The sequence below is a fragment of the Trichosurus vulpecula genome, chromosome 2 (assembly GCF_011100635.1).
Source record: "Trichosurus vulpecula isolate mTriVul1 chromosome 2, mTriVul1.pri, whole genome shotgun sequence".
Classification (NCBI taxonomy): Eukaryota; Metazoa; Chordata; class Mammalia; order Diprotodontia; family Phalangeridae; genus Trichosurus; species Trichosurus vulpecula.
The window spans coordinates 56,093,130-56,116,474 of record NC_050574.1 but is presented as its reverse complement, the minus strand read 5'-3'; the positions used below and the strand labels follow the sequence as shown (position 1 = coordinate 56,116,474).

Genomic DNA, 23,345 nt, shown 5'->3' with positions numbered 1-23,345 from the left:
ATTTTTTCCATTGTATACCTACAATTTTTTTTTGCTTTGAAAAAGCATACACTTTAGGAGTATGGCCTATCTTCAGATCAATATAGTATGAATAACCCTGTTATGATCCTATAAGAATAAAAGCTAAGAAAATGAAATTTAATTTTAAGAAAAATCTGCACTATTAGAATGGTCTGCATATCCATTTTGCTGGGCTTCATGGCAAGCCAAGACTGTTAAGCAGAATGGAAGCTCCTTGAGGGTGGGGGCATTTTTCATGCAGAACAATGCCTTGCACGTGGCATACACTGCATACTTGCTACCTGGATTGGTTCAAATGTGCTAAAAGTACAACATGATAGAAGAAAGCAGCACATACCTCCTTATGGGGACTCTTAATGTCTCTACATTCATCTAGTCTTTTCAGTACATCCTGGGCAACAGAGAGCGCTTCAGAGAAGATGCTTTCATTTTGCAGAAGGAAATCCAGCTTAGACATTTTCCTCTCATGCTCTGCATGTGAGAAACAAGATCAGCTCGTCATTAATTGAAGGGATTAAATGGAAGTTTAAGCTGCCTGCAAGTCTTTAGGTCAGGCACATCTTTTAGCTGCTCTCCAGAGCGTCAGGCACAATAAAGCCAAGAAGGTCACCCACAGCTTCCTCCTTTGTGCCATACTCAGCATGGCTAAAACAATGAGCATCAATCCAAAATGGTGCATTGTTATTGGTCTTACTAATGTTTCTGTTCTCCTATTTGTCTTTTGTCTTCCAACTGCTGGCAAGCCCTCTTCCTACAGAGTGGGGATGGCTGCTTCTATTAGATGCAAACTGGGAGAACAGGAAAAGTCTAAGAATCTCACAGAAGTACGCCAAGAGGAAGAGAGCTCAGCCTTGCACAAAAGCTCTTAACACTTTACACTGAATGAAACTGATGCCAGTCATTTCAGTGTAGCTAAGTCGGACATCTAGAAGGCTGCTAACTGAGCAGAATGTATTGGATACCATCAGCTGCTATGCTTTAGCACTTCAAAAGAACTGTGACTTTGTTGGGGTGGGTATTCCTCCACCAAGCCAAATGCAGTCACTCCCTGCATGGCTATGGAGGTGGTCTTCAGGGGCTGTAATGGCCAAAAAATGTCTTCAGTTGGGTGTCCCCCTTCTGGTGAGGTATTTATAACGAGTCACTATGGACACCCCAGAAAGGCATGTGCTAAGAAGAGAGACTGCCATACAACAACTTCAATACTCTGTCACTGTTAGGAAAGGGCCACAACTCATATGTATGCACACAACTCAAATAACAAAAGGTAAAAAAGGGGAGCATGTGGCAGGAGAAATGGGCTCTTACATCATCAAGCTTAGGCTTAAAGGGCAAGTATAAGAATATAAACAAAAAATAGCACAGAAATCATGAAGTACCAAGAAGCAACTGATAATGGTAGGCCAGATTTCAAGCCGGTCTTGGAGGCCAATTACCTGGCTCTATGGGGTTCTCTGTCATTTTCTGAGATGTACATGCTGCCGTCGCCTCCTCTTCCTCCACCTCCTCATCTATCACTTCTTTCCCAGAAGAAAGAGAATGCATTTGGGGGGTGTTGGAAGTCTCCGCTGGTGAGGCTGCACTCTTCATTTCGATCTCTAGGGCCTCTTCCTGGCCAGCACAAGGATTCATCTCAAGCTCCTGTGGCTCCATGGCAGGATTCACCTCCCCAGCGTCTTGTGTCACTGCGCTAACCACCACCACAGTGTCAGCCTTCAGAGCCACAGGAGGGCATGGAACCTCTCCTGAATGGGGAGACACAAGCACATTCTTTGGGGAAGGATTCTCAACAAGCAGTCTATCAGCGTCTTTTCTGCATGGCTCCACTGTTTGAGGAGAAGTGTCTCTTATTACTTGACTTGGACCAGAGCAGCTCATGAGGCTGGTGAGCAGATTCTTACAGCTAACTGCCACATCAAACATCTGTAGGCTGTCAGCTAAAGAGATAATCTTGGAGAAGTTGTGTTTGCCCACAGGGAGCTTGCCAGTGTACATCATTTCTAACAGGAGAGCAAACTCATCTGGACTCACAACAGATGCATCAATAGAGATCGTATCTGTATTATCTAGTAACGTTTTAAAGAGGAGGCTGGCAGCAGCCAAGACCAGTTTATGGGCCCTGAAATAAACTGTCCCAATAGATATGGTGCAGTCACAGAACTGTCTCTCCTTGCAGAGGGTATACAGCTGCTGCAGCAATTGGCAGCTGTAATTGGGAAGTTCCATTGCTCCAGCTGGGGGCAAAAAGAGCACCGTTAGCCCTTCTGCCAAAACGCCTCTTGGATGATCAGCACCAGCTAGGGAGAACCAGAGAAATAGTGGGTTAGTATTTTATCAGGATTGAATGTGTTGAGGTTCCTGCAAGCCAAAAGGATAAGTACAACAACAACTACTACCTCCACCACTACCTCCACCACCACTACCACCTCCACCACCTCCTCCACCACCACCACCAATATAGCACTCTGAGGTTTGCACAGTGCTGACCATGTTAATCACATATGACACAACTGTGACGGGGGAAATCTGAAATGACCGAGGAAACAAAGGTTCAAGCTTCCAAGTGTATTGATTTATTAAGCGATGCATGCCGATTGCATAACTAATTGAGACCAGGCCCCTCAGCTTAGCACTGGACCCCAAATACAAGAGAAGACAGATTTTTATGCATTAAAAGAAAACAATTAACATTATATAAACCAGGGTACAAGATTAGGTCATCTGATTTCGAACTGGAGAAAAGATCAGGGGCTTTCCAAGTTGGGAGGGAAAGAGTGAACAGGCGCAATTCCCTGAAATCAGAATAAGAGATGTCTCACTCCCCTCCACACAAAAGTGTCTGTATTCAATCAAAGGAACAAGGAAACAATAAATGACTGACCAGTATGGAGCTAATTTTCAGATAAGACATCTGGGTTGTTTGAGATGTATAGCTGTAAGAAAATTCCTTGTATCAATCTTCAGATCTGACTCAGTTTCTGTTCAGCATAACCTAGGTCCTTAGTTGAGGGTCTCTAAGCAACAGGTAGGGGTGGTCCAGCATGCAAGGCTGGGTTCAAACAACGCAATAAAGTTTTCTCAAAATTTCCATAACTGAATAAAGTTTTCTCATAAGGCAGAAATAGGAATGGACCCACAATTGAATAGAAATGGACTGAACTGGATCCAGAATTGAGTCATGAGATGGAGTCAGTGTGGTTCACTCATTTCCCACAATTCCCACACAACAACCCTGCAAGGCGGGCACTATTATTATCCTCATTTTACAAATGAAGAAACTGATATAGACAGCAATTATGTGACCTGCCCAGGGTTACACAGCTAGTAAGTATCTCAAGTCTTTCCGATTTCAGGTCCAGCACTCAATCCACTGAGCCACCTGCTGCCTCAATCATTAAAGTCAAATACTCCGGTCCCTAGTCTATTAAGGAATTTTCAGCACTTACATTTTTTGACTTGGAAAGAGCCTTAAATATCATCTAGTTCAATCCTCTCAGTTTACAAATGAGAGCATAAAGGTGCTAAGAAGTCAGGTGTACAAAGCAAGTATGGCAGAGTTAGGCCCTGGAATCCCTGTTTTCTAAATTTCAGGCCAATATTCATGGGGGACAAAAGAAATGCCAAAAAATTATAAATGGGTTAAAATGATGACTCTCCTTAATGAGGGAAAGACGCAAAGACAGACAGGCAGACAGACACACACGCACACAAAACTTTGGAATGTAAATTTTGGTCACTCTGATGCTTTAGGAAAGCATCACTTTGAAACTTTGAAGCTTGGGGAACTAGTAGTCCAGCATCTTGTATTCAACATGCAAATACCTGGAAAAATATGACATAGTGACTGATGGGCACCAACAAAGTTTAAGAACAAACTGTGTTAGTCTAATTTAATTGCCTTCTAAGACAAGAACATGGACCTTGAGATAAAGGAGAAGTAACATACATAATGTATTTGGATTTGCATCACACTTGTGATTTTAACTTTAACCCATAAAAACCAGGAACATATGGTACGGACTGCTATCAAGTGAGTAAGCAGATGACTAAAAAATTATATGCCCAAAGTATAGTCATCCCTGGTTCACCATTAGTCTGGGAGGTAGATGTAAGTGGGCTATGCTGGAGGCATAACCCACAGGTCTCAAGTCTAATACCATGTAACATTTGTATTAAATAACCTTAAAGTAGAAAACCAGGCTTAGCCAGTCCATGGAATTCAGTTAAATAAGTTTACTACTAAACTAATTACAACAGGAACAGAATTTAAAGTGAGGTCAACAAACATGAAGTAACAAAGGTCAACATATAGAGAAAACAACATGACAACATCATCAAGCAGCAACTACGGCAGGACTATCTCCAAAAACAGAAGAGGCTCAAAGTTCCTGGGAAGTATTTATTACTGGCAACAAGATCTAGGTTGTGTTCCTATGTCCTTATTCAAATAGTAATAATTAACATTGATGTAAGGATTTATATACATCATCTCTTTACATGTGGATCCTTTTAATAGTCCTGCGAAGTAGGTACTATTGTTATCCCCTCTTATAGATGAGCAAACTTCACTTCAGAGAGGTACAGTGACTTGCCCAGAATCACACAGCTAGTAAATCTGAGGAAGGATTCTCAAACCTAGGCCTTCCTGGCTCCAAGTCCAACATTTTGTGAAGCATTATCTCTTTTACAATTATGTGCTAGGAAAGAACTTATAATCATTGTGTCTAGTTTGGGAGATCCTTAAAAATGGCCTGAAAAATAGGAAAGCAACTAATAAAAGCACTAGACGCGTGCTGTTTTGTTGGTTAGTCACGTCTGACTCTTTGTGACCCCATTTGAGGTTTTCTTGGAAGATACCGGACTGGTTTGCCATTTCCTTCTCCAGCTCATTTTACACATGAGGAAACTGAGGCAAACAGGATTAAGTGAGCTGCCCAGAGTCACACAGCTAATAAATGTCTGAGGTCAGATTTGAACTCAGAAAGAAGAGTCTTGACTCTAGGCCTGGCACTCCATATATTCTGTCAATACTTTATGGCTGCAAATCATGGAACCCAAGATACATGGTAGGCATGAACAGGCTGAAGCATATTATCTGCAATGCAAAAGTATCCAGGAAATGAATGCTCAAAAAAGCAAATGGGCTGCTGATGTAGAGAGTGTGAGGCACAACAATGGTCTGCCGGAGCGCTAATGTCATCAGAGCAACAAACACCTCGCAAGTATTGTAGATACTGAAGATCATGTAGAGAGGATTTCTGGGAGGGCATACAGAAGAACTGTACAGGAAGAGGAAGATTGCTATCTGCACTGCTGGAGAGAGTGCCCACGACCAGCGACAGGGACCCCCTGAAATTCTGTAGTTCTATCAATAATCTCGGTCTGTGGGATCTTTCATTTCTCCTTAAAGGGATACCAGTAAGTTAAGCAGACTGGCTAAGGGTATAGTGCAATCTAAACTGCTGGTTTCACTACATGTTTCCTTGCTAAGGTAAATAAATGTAGCTGTGTTTTCTTCCTTGTTCTCTTGTGAGGAGGTTATGGGCTTTGTGTAATGAGTGACTGAACTGAACTTTCTAGAGAGGCAAAAAAACTGAGGAACACTGCATGTTGAGATCTCTAAGTGGAGTCCTGGAGGTGCCTGTATAGAAGCAACTGAAATTACGTTATTAAGCATTTACTGAAATTGCTAGGCTTGGGAAAATTGTCAAGGGTCCCAGGGGAAGAACATTTAAGCAACAAAAGAGCAGAGGAAATCCGGATGTTCCTCAAAGGAACAATATTAAAGGCATAAGAAAAGACCGTCCCAATATAGAATCAAGATAGGGGGGGTGAGACACTTAATTGGTAGAACCAAGTGCAGCATAAAGCCCTGAAATGCGAATGGGAATTGTACACCAAGTGGAAACTAGGCCAACTCGCTGAAGAGGAGTACAAAGAAATAGCAGGTGCTTAGAGGAGTCAACTCGGAAAAACACCAGTGAGAACCAAGATACAATTTACAAGAGACACGAGGTCTCTTTAATGGATGGGGAAGAAAATGACACTGAAAATACAGACTTAAAATACTCCTCCTCCTCCTCCTGCCATCTCCCCCTACCCCCCATGGACTTCTACAATAGAAAAAGGTTAGCTGGAGTGATGAATGCCTTGGTTGGAAGGGCAAGATGCCACACTAGAAAAATGGAAAGGTCTACCTGAAGACACTAATGTTTAATTGAATCAACTGAATGTTATCACATTTACAAACCCAGGTGTGAGGCAGAACAGCCAGCTGGCAGCTAGCTGCCCACATCGGCTGTCACCACAAGAGAGAGGAGGGTGAATGTTCTTTCTCCAGTTCTTACTTCCAGACCTCTACCCAAACCGCCCCCTACTCCCCCCTCACCCCCAGCACAGGACTGTTATCTCTCTGTCCAGTCCTTCGCCTACCCATGACCCACCCCCTTCCACCCCCTTTCTTGGTCCCAGGCCCTTTGGCCTGCTTTCCCAACCACTCTGAGCATCTTCTTCTGAATCTCTCTAAAGTCCACATCAAATTTCTCTTCCAGGCTGTGCTGAGCTTTACAGAGTGGTGGGGGCTACAGAGAAGAAAGATCTCTGACTCCAGCCAAAATCTTTCCAGGAATACTGCTTTTCCTTCAGAAAGGGAAGGATCTCAGAGTAAAAGCAGGATAGTATAATGGGGGGGGGGAAGCATGTAATTTGGCATCAGAGGTCCTGGATCCAAATACCAGCTCTGCTACTTATTGGCCGTGCAAATCCGGAACCTCCCGGCACCTTAGTTTCCTCATCTGTAAAGTAGGAATGAAAGCTGACATTCAAGGGCCCCGGAGCACTTTATAAGCAATATCTTATTTGACCTTCACAATAACCCTGTGAGCTAGGTGCTATTTTTATCCTCATCTTACAGAAGAGGAAACTGAGGCTCAGAAAAGTTACATTATCAATATGACCTACTTCACAGGGTTATTGCAGAATGAAGCAGATCAAGGTAACTTACAGAGAATAAAAACATTATATAAATGTAAGGGGTGGCCGGCAATTTAATCAATCACTCCATCTCCCAAACTACCTTAGCCAGGTGAGGAGTTGAATTAAACTAGGTGCAAAAAGCCCTTAGTCAGTTTGGTAGCATTGAAACCCACTGAAGAAAAGAAAATGATGCTCTGTGGAAGTGTAATTGGACGAGGAGACTCAGCCATGCTATAAAATAGCAAGCTGATTCGGACACTGCTTGAGGAAAGGGCAGAGCCTCCCTTGCCCCTTTTACCAAAGGATGACCTTGTGAACTTTGAGGCTCAGAAGATGTAGACTTCTCTTCAGCATCCTAGCACTGTCCCCAGGACAGCAGTGTTTAACAATAGTGTCTGTATCAGAAGCCAAGGAAAAATGAGACATCCTGAGGGAAGGATCCTAACAGGAAGCTACAACACACCTGATGTGACGTCACAAGGGCTCCATGAAAGGAAAGGAGGGACTTCCATCTAAAGGACTCCCAAGGGTTGTGAATCATCCTCTTTGCCACAGGTGTTATCTACGTTAGAGCCTGACCTTGGTATGCACTTGTACTTAGGGGACAGTGTGCCCTGGTTTGGGGGAATGTTTGTCCCAACTATTCTTACTATACAACCTTAGTAAATATTCATCTCTAAAAGATTGCTGGCTCACTGATATAAACAGATGATCAGCTGAAGACGTATACCCGTGGGTGTGGGGGACTGCAGCATTAGAAGGAAAAGTGGCTAGCCAAGATCTGCAGCCCCAACCTGCTAGTCCAAGCACAGGTAGATTGAGGGAGCCCAGAGGACACACGACATGCTTCATGGGTTTCAGATCTTGTTATTCTCTTCTCCATTAAGCAGACAGCCATTTAGTTTCCTACAATCAGTATCTATGGCCAAGTAAAAGAAAAAAATCTCACGACAACATAGATGACATCAGGACACAAGCAAATGAGGCACCTGCTCAAAAAAGACATGTAAGGTCCCTAAGGAGCTGGGCTTAGGTTGGTATGGAATCACTGGAAATTATCTCAGAAAACTCAGAAGACTGGTGAGGTTAGAAAAGTATGAATATTGATTTCTGGCATGACAGATTTCCCTGATTCTAAAGGAAATGTCATTTGGTCCCACTAACCCCTCCTAATTCTGATGATGCTGAATGAATGGAAGCATGTCTTGATGTATTCCCAAGGCCAGTACGGCTCTGCCCATACCCCTGGGATTCAAAGACCTTTTAGTTTGGGGCTGCCCCGGAATCTATTCCAGTCAGAGGATGGTTCGGAGATCAAAGTGACCTCTGGAACACCTAGCAATTAATTATAGAATTTCCCAATTACTGAAAAAGAACCAAACTGCCAACAAAAAGCACTGATCTCAACTGAGACTTAATCAATTCAGACTAGAGTCTCAGGAGATCTGGATTCAACTTTCTTTCACAGTTCCACTACTTTTCACTTCATTCACTCTGGGAAGTTTATTCATTTATTAATCACTTACCACATCATCTTAAACAGCTGGAAAGGCCATTAGAAGTCATCTAGTTTAACCTCCTCATTTCACAGATGTAGAAACTGAAGCACAGAGACATTAAATTATTTGTCCAGGGTCACACAGGTAGTAGATGGCACAGCCAAAGTCTGAACCCAGGTCCTAACTCCTACTATCCTTTCTAAGATATCATGTGAACCCAGACAATGCCCTGTCTTCTCTACTCCTATTCTATTAAATGAAAACACCTCTACCCAATCATAAGGATTTGCTGAATGAAATGCTGTTTTAAATACCACATCTATACAAAGTCACTTAATTATCATCCTGATTAATTATTATCACCTATATTTTAAGCAGCCCATCACCTAAGATGTCTCTAGCAGAGTCATTAGTATCACCACACCCAGTCAGCTGTAGCATACCCAACCACTACACCACAGAATCTCTGGGATGATGAGCTTAGAGGTCCAAATCCTTCCTCCTCTCTGTCTCTAAGAATACTCATCTTCCTTTAAGGCTCAAGTCAGATGTCACTTTCTCTGTGAAGTCTTCTTTGATTCCTGCCCTGCCCTCAGTCTGGCAGAAACCAGGTAGAGACCAACATTTCACACCATATAGCAAGATAAGCTCAAAAGGGGACATAGAGGGGATATCGTAAACAAATTAGGGGAGCACAGAAAAAATAACCTGTCAGATCTATAGACAGGAGAAGAGTTTCCTACCAAACAAGAGATAGAAAAGATCACAGGAGGTAAAATGAATAATTTTGATTACACTAAAAAGGTTTTGCATAAACAAAACCAAGGCAGCCAAAATTAGAAGGGAGGCAAGAAACTGGGAGAAAATATTTACAGCCAAGTTTCTCTGATTAAAGGTCTCATTTCTCAAATATATAGGGAACCGAGTCAAATGTATAAGCATAATTAAGAAACTGATAAATAGTCAACGATATAACTGGCAGTTTTCAGAGGAAGAAATCAAAACTACCAATAGTCATATTTAAAAAATGCTCTAAATCACTAACAATTAAAGAAAATACAATTTAAAGCAACTCTGAGGTACTACCTCACACGCATCAGATTGGCTAACATGACAGAAAAATAAAAGGACAAATGCTGGAAGGGCTGTAGGAAAACAGGTACACTAAAGCACTGTTGGTAAAGTTGTGAACTAGTTCAACCATTTGGGAGAATATTTTGGAACTATGCTCAAAAAGCTATTAAACTGTGCATACCCTTTAACCTAGAAATACCACTACTAGGTCTATATCCCAAAGAAATCAAACAAAAAGGGAAAAGGACCCATATGTGCATATATATTTATAGCAGATCTTTTTGTAGTGGCAAAGAATTGGAAATTGAGGGGATCCCCAACAATGGGGAAATAGATTAACAAGTTATATGATTGTAATGGAATACTGTTGTGCTATAAGAAATGATTAAGGGGATCTTTTTAGGAAAACCTGGGGAGACTTCTTTGAACTGATGCAAAGTGAAATGAGTGAAGCCAGGAGGACAATTTACACAGTAACAGCAATATTATAATAATAATGAACTGTGAAATACTCAGCGACTCTGATCAATACACAAACCTCAATAATTCCAAAGGATTCATGATGAAAAATGCTATCCACCTCCAGGTAGAGAACTAATGGATTCTTGCAGATTGAAATACTTCTTTCTCTCTTTTTTGCAACATGGCTAATGTGGAAATAAATGGTATTATATTTCTTGTCTTCTCAATGGATGGGGGAGGGGTGAAGGTAGGCAGAGAATTTGGAACTGAAAATAAAAATAAAATAAAATAAAATGATTCTGAGAATGAGTCCACAGGCTTCACCAGACTGCCAAAGGTGTCCAGGGGGAAAAAAAAAGGTTAAGAACCCTTGCTTTACCTGAATAGGAAATCAATGAGCCTTGGCATATATCTTGAATACTACGATATACTTTACTGACCATGGGAATATAGCCAAAAATAATTGGAATACATAGTCACAGGCCAAGAGGCTCGATTCTGTTCAGTACCTCAAGGTTTTCTTACATGACCCAATCTCCTGAGGGCTTTGAACTGGCCTGCTCTGCATGAAACCACAGACCAGGGACTCCAAGCCAGTTCAGCCTCCTAGAATTCTTGACACTGTGATGACTGGATGTCAATGGACCGCCCCCCCCCCCCAAGTCAAAATGGTCCTGGCCCAAACCAAAAGAATCGGCTGAAACTGCACTTGATGGTACAATGAGTTAATGAACAAGCAGTTAGTCTCCATCAGTGCATATGACTTGCTGTCCCACTTATTAAATGTCTCAAAAGCAGTGTGTTTTTTGCATTCTAGCACCTAGCAAAGGGTCATGTGTTATAGATGTTAAACCATCTCTACCATCTATTCTCTCTCTACCATCTCTACCATCTCTTGTCTACCAAAGGCTAAACTCCCCAGAGCTTAGCATCTAAGGGCACAGAAAGAGTCTCTTCCCAACCTAACCTCCCATTGTACCCGTTCAGCCAAACTAGAATACCACTGCTCACTCACACCCTATGCCATCCTCCTTCAAGGTGAAAAATAAAAAGGGAGGCAAATTACAAGGACACAGTATGTTTACAGAGTCCACTGCTGCCTTTCTTGGACACTTTCTCAAACTGTATTGTCTCCTCCCTAGCTGCTAGAGCTCAGCCCTTCCCATTCAGGGCTTCTCTGTCTGGCTCCTCACAAAGTCTGCTTTCTTTCCTGATTCCTTTGAACTTTTATGTAACACCCAATGTGAGTTTTCTCTAAACACCACTAAAGAAACAGTCGGCTGTTCTGTATCTCTGATTTTCTAGTTTGTCCCAGCATAGGCAACACACCTCTCTGGTTATGTGTCTCAAGAATTTAAAATCCAGCAGGGGTCAGTTCACTCTGACCTTCTCCTAACTCTGAGCTTCCCCCTGGACTAGCTTCTCCATTCTTCTTCTGGTCTTAACTAACTCAGGGGTGGAGAACCTGTGGCCTCATGGCCACATGTGGCCCTCTAGGTCCTCAAGTGGTCCTCTAGGTCCTCAAGTGTGGCCCTTTGACGGAATCCAAACTTCATGGAAGGATTTGTTCTGTGAAGTTTGGATTCAGTCAAAGGGCAGCATTTGAGGAACCAGAGCCACATGTGGTCTTGAGGCCACAGGTTCCCCACCCCTGAACTAGACAATCATATTTATTTTCTCCCTATTTCTTGACTCATCCTTTTGTCCCCACATACCTTCACATGTTGCCCTGCCATTTCCTATCCCTATCACAAATGATTATTTCCAATTATGTACATAACTATGAAAAATGAATAAAATAGCTCCTTATTCAGAGTCAAAAGAGTATGACCAAAGTCAATTCTACAGACAATATAAATTGAAATTCTTAGTCAACATCCAATTGATTCCCCTGAACCTATGACAGTCCATAGAAATGTTAAAGAAGCCAATAAGGTGTGATGGAAAGAATACTGGACTAAGGGTCTGGAAACTTGGGTTTTAGTTCTGGCTCTACTATGACCGGTCTGTGCTGGCAAGTCACTTTCCCTCTCTGGGCTTGGGTTCCCTTGTGAAATGAGAAGATTGGACCTCAGGAAGGCTGGGGGTCAGTCAGTCAACAAACACTTATTAAGCGCCTATTTATACTTAGAACGGGTGCTGTGCTAAGTGGTGTGGATATAAAGAAAGGCAAAAGAGTCTCTTTGGGGGCAGCTAGGTGGTGCAGTGAATAGATCACCAGGCCTAGAGTCAGGAAGACCTGAATTCAAACCTGACCTCAGACACTTACTAGCTATGTGACCCTGAGCAAGTCACTTAACCCTTATTTGCCTTAGTTCCTCATCTATAAAATGGGGACACACTGGAGAAGAGGCAAACCACTCCAATACCTTTGCCAAGAAAAATCCATGGGCAAAGTCCACAAGGTCACATAGTCAGACACAAGAGAACAACAACACAAAGAGTCTGCTCTCAAGGAGCTTAGAGTTTTCTAGGGGACAGAACATGCAAACAACTATGTATGAACAAGACAGATACAGGATAAACTGGAGGTAATCAACAGAGGGAAGACACTAGATTTAGGGGAAATTAAGGAAGGCTTCTTGTAGAAGATGGGACTTTAGTTGAGACTCAAAGGAAGTCAGGGAGGTCAGGAGTCAGAGGAGGAGGAAGAGGAGGAGGAGGAAGAGCATAGGAGACAGCCAGAGAAAATGCCTCAAGTCAGGAGGTGGAGTGTCTTGTTTGAGGAATAGCAAGGAGGCCAATGTTACTGGGTCACAGAGTACATGGGAAGAGTGAGGTGTTAGAAGATTAGAAAGGTGGGAGGAGGGGATAGGCTATGAATGGCTTTGAACACTAAATTGAGAATTTTATATTTGCAACTGGAGGTTATTGAGAGCCACTGGACATGTAACATGGCGAGAGATCACTTTGGCAACTGAGTGGATGATGGACTGTAGTAGAAAGAGACCTGAGGCAGGCTGACTCTCCAGCAGACTATTGATGGGCAATAGTCTAGGCATAAAGTAATAAGGGCTTGCACTAGGTGGTAACAGTGTCCGAAGAGAGAAAAAAAAAGCTTGTAAGAGATGTTAGAAAGGTAAAATTAACAGGACAACAAATTGGAGATGGGAGGTACAAGTGAGGAATAGAAGATAACTCCTAGGTTGTGAGCTTGGGTGACTAGGAGGCTAGAGTCACCCTCAATAGTAATAAGAAGTCAGGAAGAAGGGAATGGATGAGGTGAAAAGATAATGTATTCAATGTTGGATGTGTTGAACTTAGAGATCTACAGGACACTGAATTAGAAATGTCTATTAGGCAGCTGGAAATGTGAGACTAGAGGTCAGCAAAGAGCTGAAGTAGATTTGAGAATCACTGGCAGAGTGATGATAATTAAATCCATGGTAGCTGATTGAGATCACCAATTGAAATAGTAAAGATGGAAAAAGGACCTTAGGAGGACACTCATGGATATGGAACATGACCTAGATGAAGATCCAGCAAAGAGGACCAAGAAGAAGCAGTCAGACAGGTAGGAGGAGAACTAAGAGGGAGTAATGTCATGAAAAACCCAGAGGAAATAAAAGAGTATCAAGGAGAAGAAAGTGGTCAACAGCATCAAAGTGTCAAAAGCTCAAAGAAGGGTAGGAAGGAGAAAAGGCCTTTAGGTTTGGTAATTGAGAAATCATTAGCACCTTTGGAGAAAGGAGTTTTGGTTCAATGATGAGGCGAGAAGCCAGGCTGTAGAATTACAAAGAGAGTGAGAGGACAGGAGTGGACCAATGGCAGGAGGGCTTCTCAAGGAATTTAGTCATAAAAAGGGAGGAGAGCTGCAGGACAACAGGTAGCAGGGATGGATGGATCAAGTGATCCTGAAGATAGGAGAGACATGGGTATGTCTGTAGGCAGCAGGAAAGCAGACAGTAAACAAGGAGAGACCGAAGACAAGTGCAAATGGGGATGACAGAGGAAGCAATCTGTTGGAGAAGACAGGAAGGCATGAGGTCACTTGTGTATGTAGAGGGGTATGTCTCAGTTTGTCCTTTGTTTTCAAAGAGGACCAATGACATCATGGGATGACATCTTGACTGGTGTATGAATTGGACATAAGTGAGGCAGAGTTGCACAAAGTTGTCAGCCTCACTCAGTCTTCCATAGTCCAGCAGCAAGACAAAAGTCAAGAATACTGGTGACGAAACAAATTGTTCTCATCCACTTATTCTGCTGGTGGAAGTCTTTACGTGCTTGGGGTAGACATCCCGTAACTCACGAACAGGTTTGAGGCCTGCCGGTTACCTTCGACATGGTGTCTTAGCTTTCTTAGCCTGTCTGCTAAGAAGGTTTAACTGTGGTATGGCTGCTGCAAATGCTACAACTTCTTGCAGCAATAGGTGAAAGCTGGGTGACAGCTGGCCACCAAAAGTGGATGAGAAGCCCTGAAAAGGTAAGCCCTCACACCAGAGGTTCTAATCCTCCTTGAATACCCCATACCCCCCATCTCACCTGTAAGGAGAAGGAGGAGATAGTGGCAGAAGGGATCTGGGTGATGTGGGATAAGGAAGTAGAGAAAAGAGAATGGGCTCAATTTTTTCAGGAAAATATGAAGCAAGGTCCTCAGCTAAAGAAATGTGAAGAGGAGCCATGAGAGGTTTCAGGAGAGTTTTAGAAGAGCTTATTGTGAATGGGATAGTGAGTGAATTAGGAAGGTTTAAAGAACTGCCTTGCAGCAGTGAGGGCCCAATCGAGGTTATATGACCCAAATTTGTAGTGGCCCAGTCAGGAGGATTTCATGATTTTTCTCCACCTTTGTTTAGTAGCATGTGTTTAAAAGTAAAGACAGCAGAAATAGCAGCGATCTAAAACTGAGAATCGCGCAGGGCAAGTTCAACAACATAGGTCCTGGAGAGGACAGTATACAGTGGAACTGGTTCATCAAGGGGCCAAGATGGAGGAGAATGTAGCTAGTGCAGGGGTTATGTCTTGGGAAAGAATCGAAGGTGAAGGGATTAGTCAAATCCCTAGACTACATACACACACACACACACACTCTCTCTCTCTCTCTCTCTCTCTCTCTCTCTCTCTCTCTCTCTCTCTGTATTTGTGTGTGTGTGTGTGTGTGTGTGTGTGTGTGTGTATTTGAATGCAAAACATATGCTTGCCAAAAAAACTGGTCTATGGAGAGCTCACACAGGGCAAGCGTTCACATGGTGGTCAGAAGAAGCGATACAAGGACACTCTCGAGATCTCTCTTAAGAACTTTGGAATTGATTGTGTGACACGGGAGACACTGGCACAGGACCACACAGCATGACATGCCCACATCAGAGGAGGTACTGTGCTCTATGAGCAAAGCAGAATTGAGACAGCTCAAAGGAAATGCAGGATGCACAGGTTTGGAGTATCCACCCCAAATGTTCATGCAGACTATTTGTGCCCCATCTCTGGTAGAGCATTCCGAGCTCATATTGGTCTGATCAGCCACAATCGGACGCACTGAAACTTGACTCTAGCATAGTGATATCATTTTGGTACTCTTCGAGAACAAAGGACAACAACCAACTAACTATATACATATGTGTGTGCATGTGTGTATATATATGTATGTATGTGCATATATGTATGCATCTATCATGTGTATGTGTATATATGTGTGTATATACAGTGTATATATTATATATACTCTCAAAGGCAGGAAACTGGTTCCCTAAATTTTACAACTCTAAGACACACATGCAGTAATAGAACCAACTGTAAATGGCTCAACCTATGGGCTGGGTAGAATTGCAGCTAAACAAGTGAGATATTTAAAATACTGAGTTCAAATTAATGAAAACTCTTTGAATAGTAAGGTTAAAAAACAGTTCACAAATGTTTTTTAAAGCCAGTGAAAATCTTTTATTGGTCTCATCTTGAAAAAAAATAGCTTCACTATTTCTTAAACTTCAATCAAGCTTTCCACTAGTAAGGGCTGCAGGTGGTGCACCCCATTTGTAAACAGGTCAGTACCTGCCTGAGCACCCTAATGTGAGCATGAATGCCCAGTTGTGGAAGAAACATTGAAACTACAGAATACAGAAAGAAAAATGTGTCAGCATCACCTGCTTTCTCCCTACCAATTCAAAAGTTCTTCTTTTATAAACACTAATTATTCAAAAGCTTCCAGTTCCTTTTATAGGAAGACAACACTACAGCCCCAGTTTCAGAAATGAAAAAACTGAGCTGCCTCTCCTGTATACCAAGCAGGTAACAGCCCAGAACCCAGGGGCCGCCATCTATGTTACCTCCAGTTCCTGCTCAAATACTACAGCATGCTTAGCCTCCCAGCTTTCCCCACATTGGCAACCTTTACCCTAAAATGATACAAAGCTTAATATTTACAGACAAATTCTCCTTGTTCAGAACTATTTCCTTACTAACCTTCACCTAAGGGAAAGCAATACATCTTAAAATTGCATTCCTGATAGGTCAGAAATTGCCATTGGAGTCAAGTGATTTCTTTTTCCAAGAGCTCTATTTCTAATGGAAATGTTCCTCTGAGAACAGGGCTGTCCAACCTCAGGTTTTTATTGAAACAACAGACAATATATTTTGATTTGCCATTTTAGTGAGAACTCTGAGGTAGCTCAGCTTCGTTTACTAAAGCATTTATGTAAATTTCTAAGCTGTAGGTGGGCTGCATAAATCGCACTGCGGGCCTCAGTGGGCAGCATTTGGGACAGCCCTGTTCTGAGAATATCTATGTGATACCATAAGGCACAACACCAATAGTTTTGACATAATGAACCTCTTGTAATTCTCTTGCTTTCTGGCTAATTCATAGAGATTCACAACTTTTAAAGACTTAGAACGGCAGAAGGTTTTAGGATGAGTATCATTTCCTGCCTTTGCTGGGCCAATACATGATACAGTTCAGGAGGATTTCCAAGAACTCTTTATATCTTGAAATGAAAAGGAAGTCTTGCAAAATGTCCACCCCATACAGTAACTCAAAACTGCTATTAAATTTCACTTAATTTTAACCCTTACATATGGCACAATCAAGGATCTCACAAACCAATAACAACTTTGACATTTTAAAACCCAAGCTCAAGTATTTTTTAAGTTCCTTGGTTTTGTCAGTAGCACAGATAGACATTTCTGAGCTTGAGTTTTGGAACTTACCTTCTTCCTCATCAACGAAAACTTAATGGGACTAGCTGTGCTCCCAAATGGCTTCTTCAAAGCTGTTTAATAAAAAAGGTAATGAGGTCAGAGAACTAGCAAAGAATCTTAGGCAACCACAAACCACAGCTACTGGAACCACAAACCACAGCTACTCTTCTTTTTCATTATATATATATATATATATATTTTTTTTTTTACAATTGAGAAAAATCCATGTAATCTCCAATCTGTGACCCACCTCCACCCCAGCAACTGAGGATAGGAAGAAACCTTTATAACAGACATTGTCAAGCAAAACAAATTCTCATACTGGCCATGTTCAAAACCTATATGAATCCTTCTGCACTTGAAGTCCATCAGGAGGTTGAATAGCATGCTTTAGGAAGGGCTAGACTTAAAAATGAATAAGGTATTAAGTAAAGGGAAAGAGGAGACAGGTGGGGTGAGGCCATCAATCCAAAATAATTTTGATACTGAAAAACTGCGGCATAATGGATAAAGTGCTAGACCTAAAGTCAAGAAGCCCTGATTTCCATTCGTGTCCCGGACATGAGCAGTGTGACCTTGGACGTGTCACTTGACCTGCCTGCCTCAGCCTCCTCATCTATTAAATGGGGATAATGATAGCCCTTATCTTACAAGGTTGCTAGGAGGATCCAATGAGATAACTTACACCATTAGCAAGCTGAAAACTATGAATGCCGGCTACTATTATTGTGTGTATAGCAAGAAATGCGTAAGGGTGAGGTTTCAACTTTGACAAGTGGAAAAAGGAGACGATGGAATTTTCAGGGAGCAGGCTAACAATTCCCTAGAAGGTTTGCTCACAACCACCCCAGGAGGTATGCAGCACAGGTATGATCATCCTCACTTTGCAGAAGAGATAATTAAGGCTCCCAAGTGATGAGACTTATCTAAGGTCACACAGCTAGCAATGCTGAGATGGGGGGATTCCAACCTTGATGCCCAGCACTACACACCATGCTGTCAAAGAAGTAGCCTAGAAGAAGAAAAGCCTCTAGGACGGAGGGATTTCTTACCATCTGCTTGGCCTCTTTTCAAAGACACAGCCAGTGAAGTGGTCTTTCTCCCTGGAGCGCCAGTGGCAATAAAGTGCTGGGACAGGAACAACTCGACACTTAAGCTTTTTCTAACTACCATCCTAAGCAGGCTATCCTTCTCTAGCATGGTTTACAGTTAGGGCTATTCCCACTCTACTCACTTTGTATACTGTAAAATTTTGCAATCTTTTTGTCTTTGAACACTTGAGGATTATTTTGATCTACATATTTCTCTAGTACCCATCCCTAGGGAATCTGACAAGGGGTTAGATTAAACACACACACACACACACACACACACACACACACACACACACTCTACAAAGGCAGAGGTGTTGATGAACTTGTATTGCCTTAAACTTCAGGACCAAGCCTCTGGGATTCCATAGGATTGGCTCAAAACTATTCAGACAGATATGGAAAAAATCTGTCAAGAATTTCTTCAACATTTTGTTGCTCACAAATAGCCAGAACTCTGGGGGCCAATTATTCTACTGTCATGGACCCTGACCTTGGAAAGCTCTCCCCAGAGTTTTAACCAGATTGAAAAAAAAACAAAACTGGAGACATGTTGGCAGTTGCATGCTGGCTGAGTGCTTATGTCTAGGGTGGCCAAACTTACTGTCAGAGTTGTATGTGATAATTGTTATAAGCTGAAGAGCTATGCTGGGGTTAGTACTGGGGAAGGAGAATCTTTAAAAATACACTTTCAAGCATTTCTTGGGGGCTCTCAGTTCAATTTTTGAATGCTTTGGAATGAGAGCAGGTAGAATGAATGGGGAAGCCTCTAGACCTTCCATAGTTTCCCAAATAACCAAATACTTAAGAATATAGGATGACCCATGCAAATCGATGTTGAAATTGCTATCTCTGAGACACCCACTCTCACTTTGTGTGCTCCTAAGGCTAAAATGAAAGCCACTAGAACCTTGAGGGAATAGGGAGATGGGAGAAGTTGGAGGGCCAGGTAGCTGGGAGATACAGATGAAGCTGGCTCTTTTAGCACCTCCTGCACTGTTTTAGCAAGTCAGAACCAGAATTAGAACTGGTAGTATCACTATCAGGATATGCTTCTGTTGGTGTGGAAAAAGGAGCACTCAAGTAGGCTTCCCAAAGGACAGACTTGAGCCCTCGCTCTCCTTTTCTCTCCTTGTAGTCTTTTCTTCTCTCCTCTCTCCCTCATTGTTCTCCTTCCTCTCTAGCAGCTTATTTCATTGCTTTCACTTCTCTGGGGTCATTAGTTTTCCAAAAGCAGGGATCCTACCCACATACCAGAGGGGGGCTCATGTAAAGAGCTGGGGATTCTGGAATCAAGAACCTGGGTTCAAGTCTAGGCAAAATATTTGGGCCTCTGTTTCCTTATTTCTAAAATTGAGGGAGTTAGCTAATCTCTCAAGTCTTGGTCAAATTGGTTCCTAAAATAATCCCTTTTGGTAGCAGACCCATTTGAGTAACATGACCCTATGACGAAAGACTTTTGAAAATTTCCATGATCCCTCCTTCTTCCTGCTTTCTTTCCCCACTACTACTGAAACCAGAAATGACTATGTATGCATTAGATTGTTTTATGATCTTAGCTAGCCTGGAGCTCCAGAGCCAGACAGTTTTGATGTCAAAGTAAAGATGTCTTTGAATGTCCAAAACCAACATTGCCCTGTATAAGACCTGTCTGCTCCCCTCTAGTCTCTGTTCCTAGTCCTGTTTCCTTCATTCTTTCCTTCTCTCCACCCTCTTGTATTGGCAATCAAAACGGGCTCTTAGCACTTAATTCAATCAAGTGCCCTTGAAGAGTTTGGCCTTTATTTCCTTGATTAAATTAGGAGTCCTTGATGATCTCCTTGCCTCAAGGGAAAGCCTAGTTTACATGGGTTTGAGTGACATGTTTGTGATATCAATGCCTTTTAGACCACGTGGGTTTAAGTCACATTTTTGTGACAATTTTAGGTCACATGGGTGAGTTGCATGTGTGACTCACCCTTGACCCTGAAAAAGATATAAAACCAGAGGTTGGCTTTCTTTCTCCGGAGTTCTGACCCATAGCAAGAGTATTGCGTGACTCTAGGCCAGCCCTTGTGGAGCTCCCGGCTAAACTCAGATGTTGGTAACTATGAATTCTATTTGGTCTGTCTGTTGATGTTTGTAATTTGTTTGTATTTGCTCTGAAGTTCAGGGTGCTGGCTTTTTCCCCTGAACTAAGTGAATGATATTCATGTGCTGGATTAAAGTAAGATTGTTAACCCCTTAACGTTGCTTTCCTTAGTAAAGCAGATGAAAAGAACTTGGGCTTGCAGCATTCTGTGAGCTGGTTGTTGTTGGTTTTTCACCCTCACAGCAGGTGCTAGCCAGATTGTTGCTACAAATGGTGTAGTCAGCAGGACTAACTAGACAATTTTCTTCTCCTGACTACTTCAATCCTATGCTTCTTCCTGTCAATAATTTATGTTCCTCTGAGATACAGACTCTGTCTACGAGTCAACAAACAAGTATTTATTAAGAACCTACTATGTGCTACACACTGTGCTAAGTGTTGGGGATATAAGGAAAGGCAAAAATAGTCCCTGCCCTTGCCCACTATCTAATGGCAGAGACATCTTGCAAACTAGGTACCAACATGATAGAAGCAGGAGGAGTTCTAGGGCCTGGAACTGGGATGTTATGTGCATGCAAGTGCATCGTCTTTCTTTTAGGAGACAGGGCTGGTGTGGTGTACAACAGTGCTCTGCACAAGAGCATCCAGCTTCCCTTCTTAGTCTCATATTAAGCCTGAACTAATGAGCAATACAAAATTCTGAATTATTTTTCAAGACTTTCTGAATTCCTGTCATCCCTTTGTCTCAGTGGCAGGCATACAGCACAATGAAAGAGCTGAGAGGCCTGGCCTCCCGCACAAAGGCCTGGGTGGAAGTCTGGGCTCTAAGACTTAGCCCAAGTTAATCTTTTTGGTTCTTAGTTTCCTTATCTATCAAATGATACAGTTAGAGTAAATTCCAAAATCCTTCCAGCTCTGATCTTCTATGAATCAAAATTAAATCAAAACAAATAAGACAGAAAAAGTTTCTTCTTTTCCCCAAATAAGATTTTAATTGGATGTTGTCTTTTCGAAATAGAGAAAGAGATCATGGTGAAATGGACTTTGAGTCAGAGGACAGATTCACAGAATTTTAAGAGTCTGAGAGGACCTCAGTCAACTGGTGGCAACCATACAACATGTTAACAAGTGGCCATCAAGCCCCTGCTTGAAGACTTCCAATGAAGAAGAAAACCACTACCCCCAGAGGTAGCCCATGCTGTTGTGGGAGAACTGTAAACTCACTGTTCTCCAATCCTGTGGTACCACTCCCTAACATCTTATCAAAAATACTGCCACCTTTTGTTGCCTCAGTTTTCCCCAATATCTCACTCCTCAGCAATAGAGCCCTGGACCTGGAGGCAGGAAGACTTTAGGTCCAATCCAGCATCAGACATTTATCAGCTGTATGACCCTAGGCAAGCCACTTAACCATTGTTTGTCTCAGTTTCCTCCTCTGTAAAATGAGGATAATGACAGCACCTACCTCCCATGGGGTTATTATGAGGATCAAATGAGATAATATTTGAAAAGTGCTTAGCATAGCGTCTGGCACATAGGAGGCACTCAATAAATGTGTGTTTCCTTCTCCATCTCCCACTTTGGACCCTCTTCCAGGGAGCCAACCCTTACAACAAAAAAAAATTTTTTTAGAGGAAAAGAAATTTAAAAATCAGCAAAACCTATCAATCCAGTGGACTTTCCCCCCTCTTTCAAAGATCACTGATGGTGGCTGAGCAGCCATATTTGTTAGCTCTTTCACTTCCAAAGATGTAGATCACCTGGGTCGGATAATCTAAATTCACCAAAGGCAGCTAGCTAGGTGCTCTCTTAATTCTGAGCTCGTATCCCAGTTTTGCCCACCGGCCAGCTTGGGCAGGTTGTAATTTCTCTGGGCTCCAATCTTCTCATCTAAAAAATAAGGAGGCTGGACTAGGTGACCCCAAGGTCCCATGCAGCTCTATATTTGTGATTCTACAGAGCTGTGAATCTTGAGAGAATTAAAATACAAATGGCCCAAAGGGGAATGAAAAGATGCATGGCTGTTATTTACAGGGTATAGCATGTAACCAAAAATTTGAATGCCAGAGTGGACTGCACATACATAATGTATGTATGTGTGTGTAAGTGTGTGCACACACACAGACAGAAAATGATAGCAAACAAGAGGGGCTGGATGAGAAGGTGTGGAATAGCCAACATTTGTCAGTGGATATAGTGCCTTCTCTCACTGAGGGAATCATGGAGCCTTCTCAGGCTCAGCATCAAGGGCACTGAGAAGAAACTTAGAACTCTGTGTATGAAATCTGACCTCAGGCCAGTCACAGCTGCTACAGGCCTTAGTTTCCTCAACTGTAAAATGAGAGGTTTGGACTACGGTCTTTTCAAGCTCTAAATTCAATAATCCTATGGACTACAACAGTGCAGCTCCAGCCACATTTCTGTGAGAACAAATTCAATCTTTCAGGGATGTCAATGCATAAGTTATATTAAAAACATACTAAAATTTTATTAATCTCATTAAATTACATGCTTGGTGTCCTGATTTCAGCTTCAATCACAAATAAGAGGCAAATGCCATGAAAGTTCGTTTTCTCTAGCTTAGCCACTCTCCTGAAGGGAGAGGGGAGAGCCAAAACCCAGCATAATCTTTCACATTCACTACTGAACCAATCCACTGAGTTAGAGAGTGACAATCTTATCACCCAATTTAAATGCCCTTAACATTATTTTAATACTTTTCTCAATGTGCTTAGCAGCTTGCTTTTCTCCTCATTATCCAAGATGATGCCTTTGAAAAGCAGGTTATTGGAGATCCAGGAAACCATATATCCCAATTCAATTTCCTTCCCCAAAATCAAAGTGCTTACTCTCTTGAAGAGTTGAGAGAGGCCAAGAGGTCCCTGCCTTCCCCCAGGGTGCTGCTGGTACAGGCAGTGCTCCAGAAGCATAATGTAAATACTCAGCGTGAAGCACCAGGGCATACCAATTTGTTTTTCAATCTATTTTATTTCAGTTCAAAGCATCATTGCAGACAGA

The 23,345-nt window shown here is 42.2% G+C and overlaps 1 protein-coding gene across 1 annotated transcript in view; it reads right to left on the bottom strand.

Annotated features, from left to right (window-relative positions):
• The window catches only part of ZBTB40 (zinc finger and BTB domain containing 40), a 45,480-nt gene extending 43,233 nt beyond the window's left edge, over positions 1-2,247 (bottom strand). Inside the window, exons 1-2 of the mRNA XM_036745239.1 lie at positions 1,458-2,247; positions 359-492 (exon numbers count right to left, since the gene is read on the bottom strand). Coding sequence (XP_036601134.1) covers positions 359-492; positions 1,458-2,247 — 924 coding nt within the window. The remainder of the gene's footprint in view (positions 1-358; positions 493-1,457) is intronic.
• Positions 2,248-23,345: the final 21,098 nt, after the last annotated feature.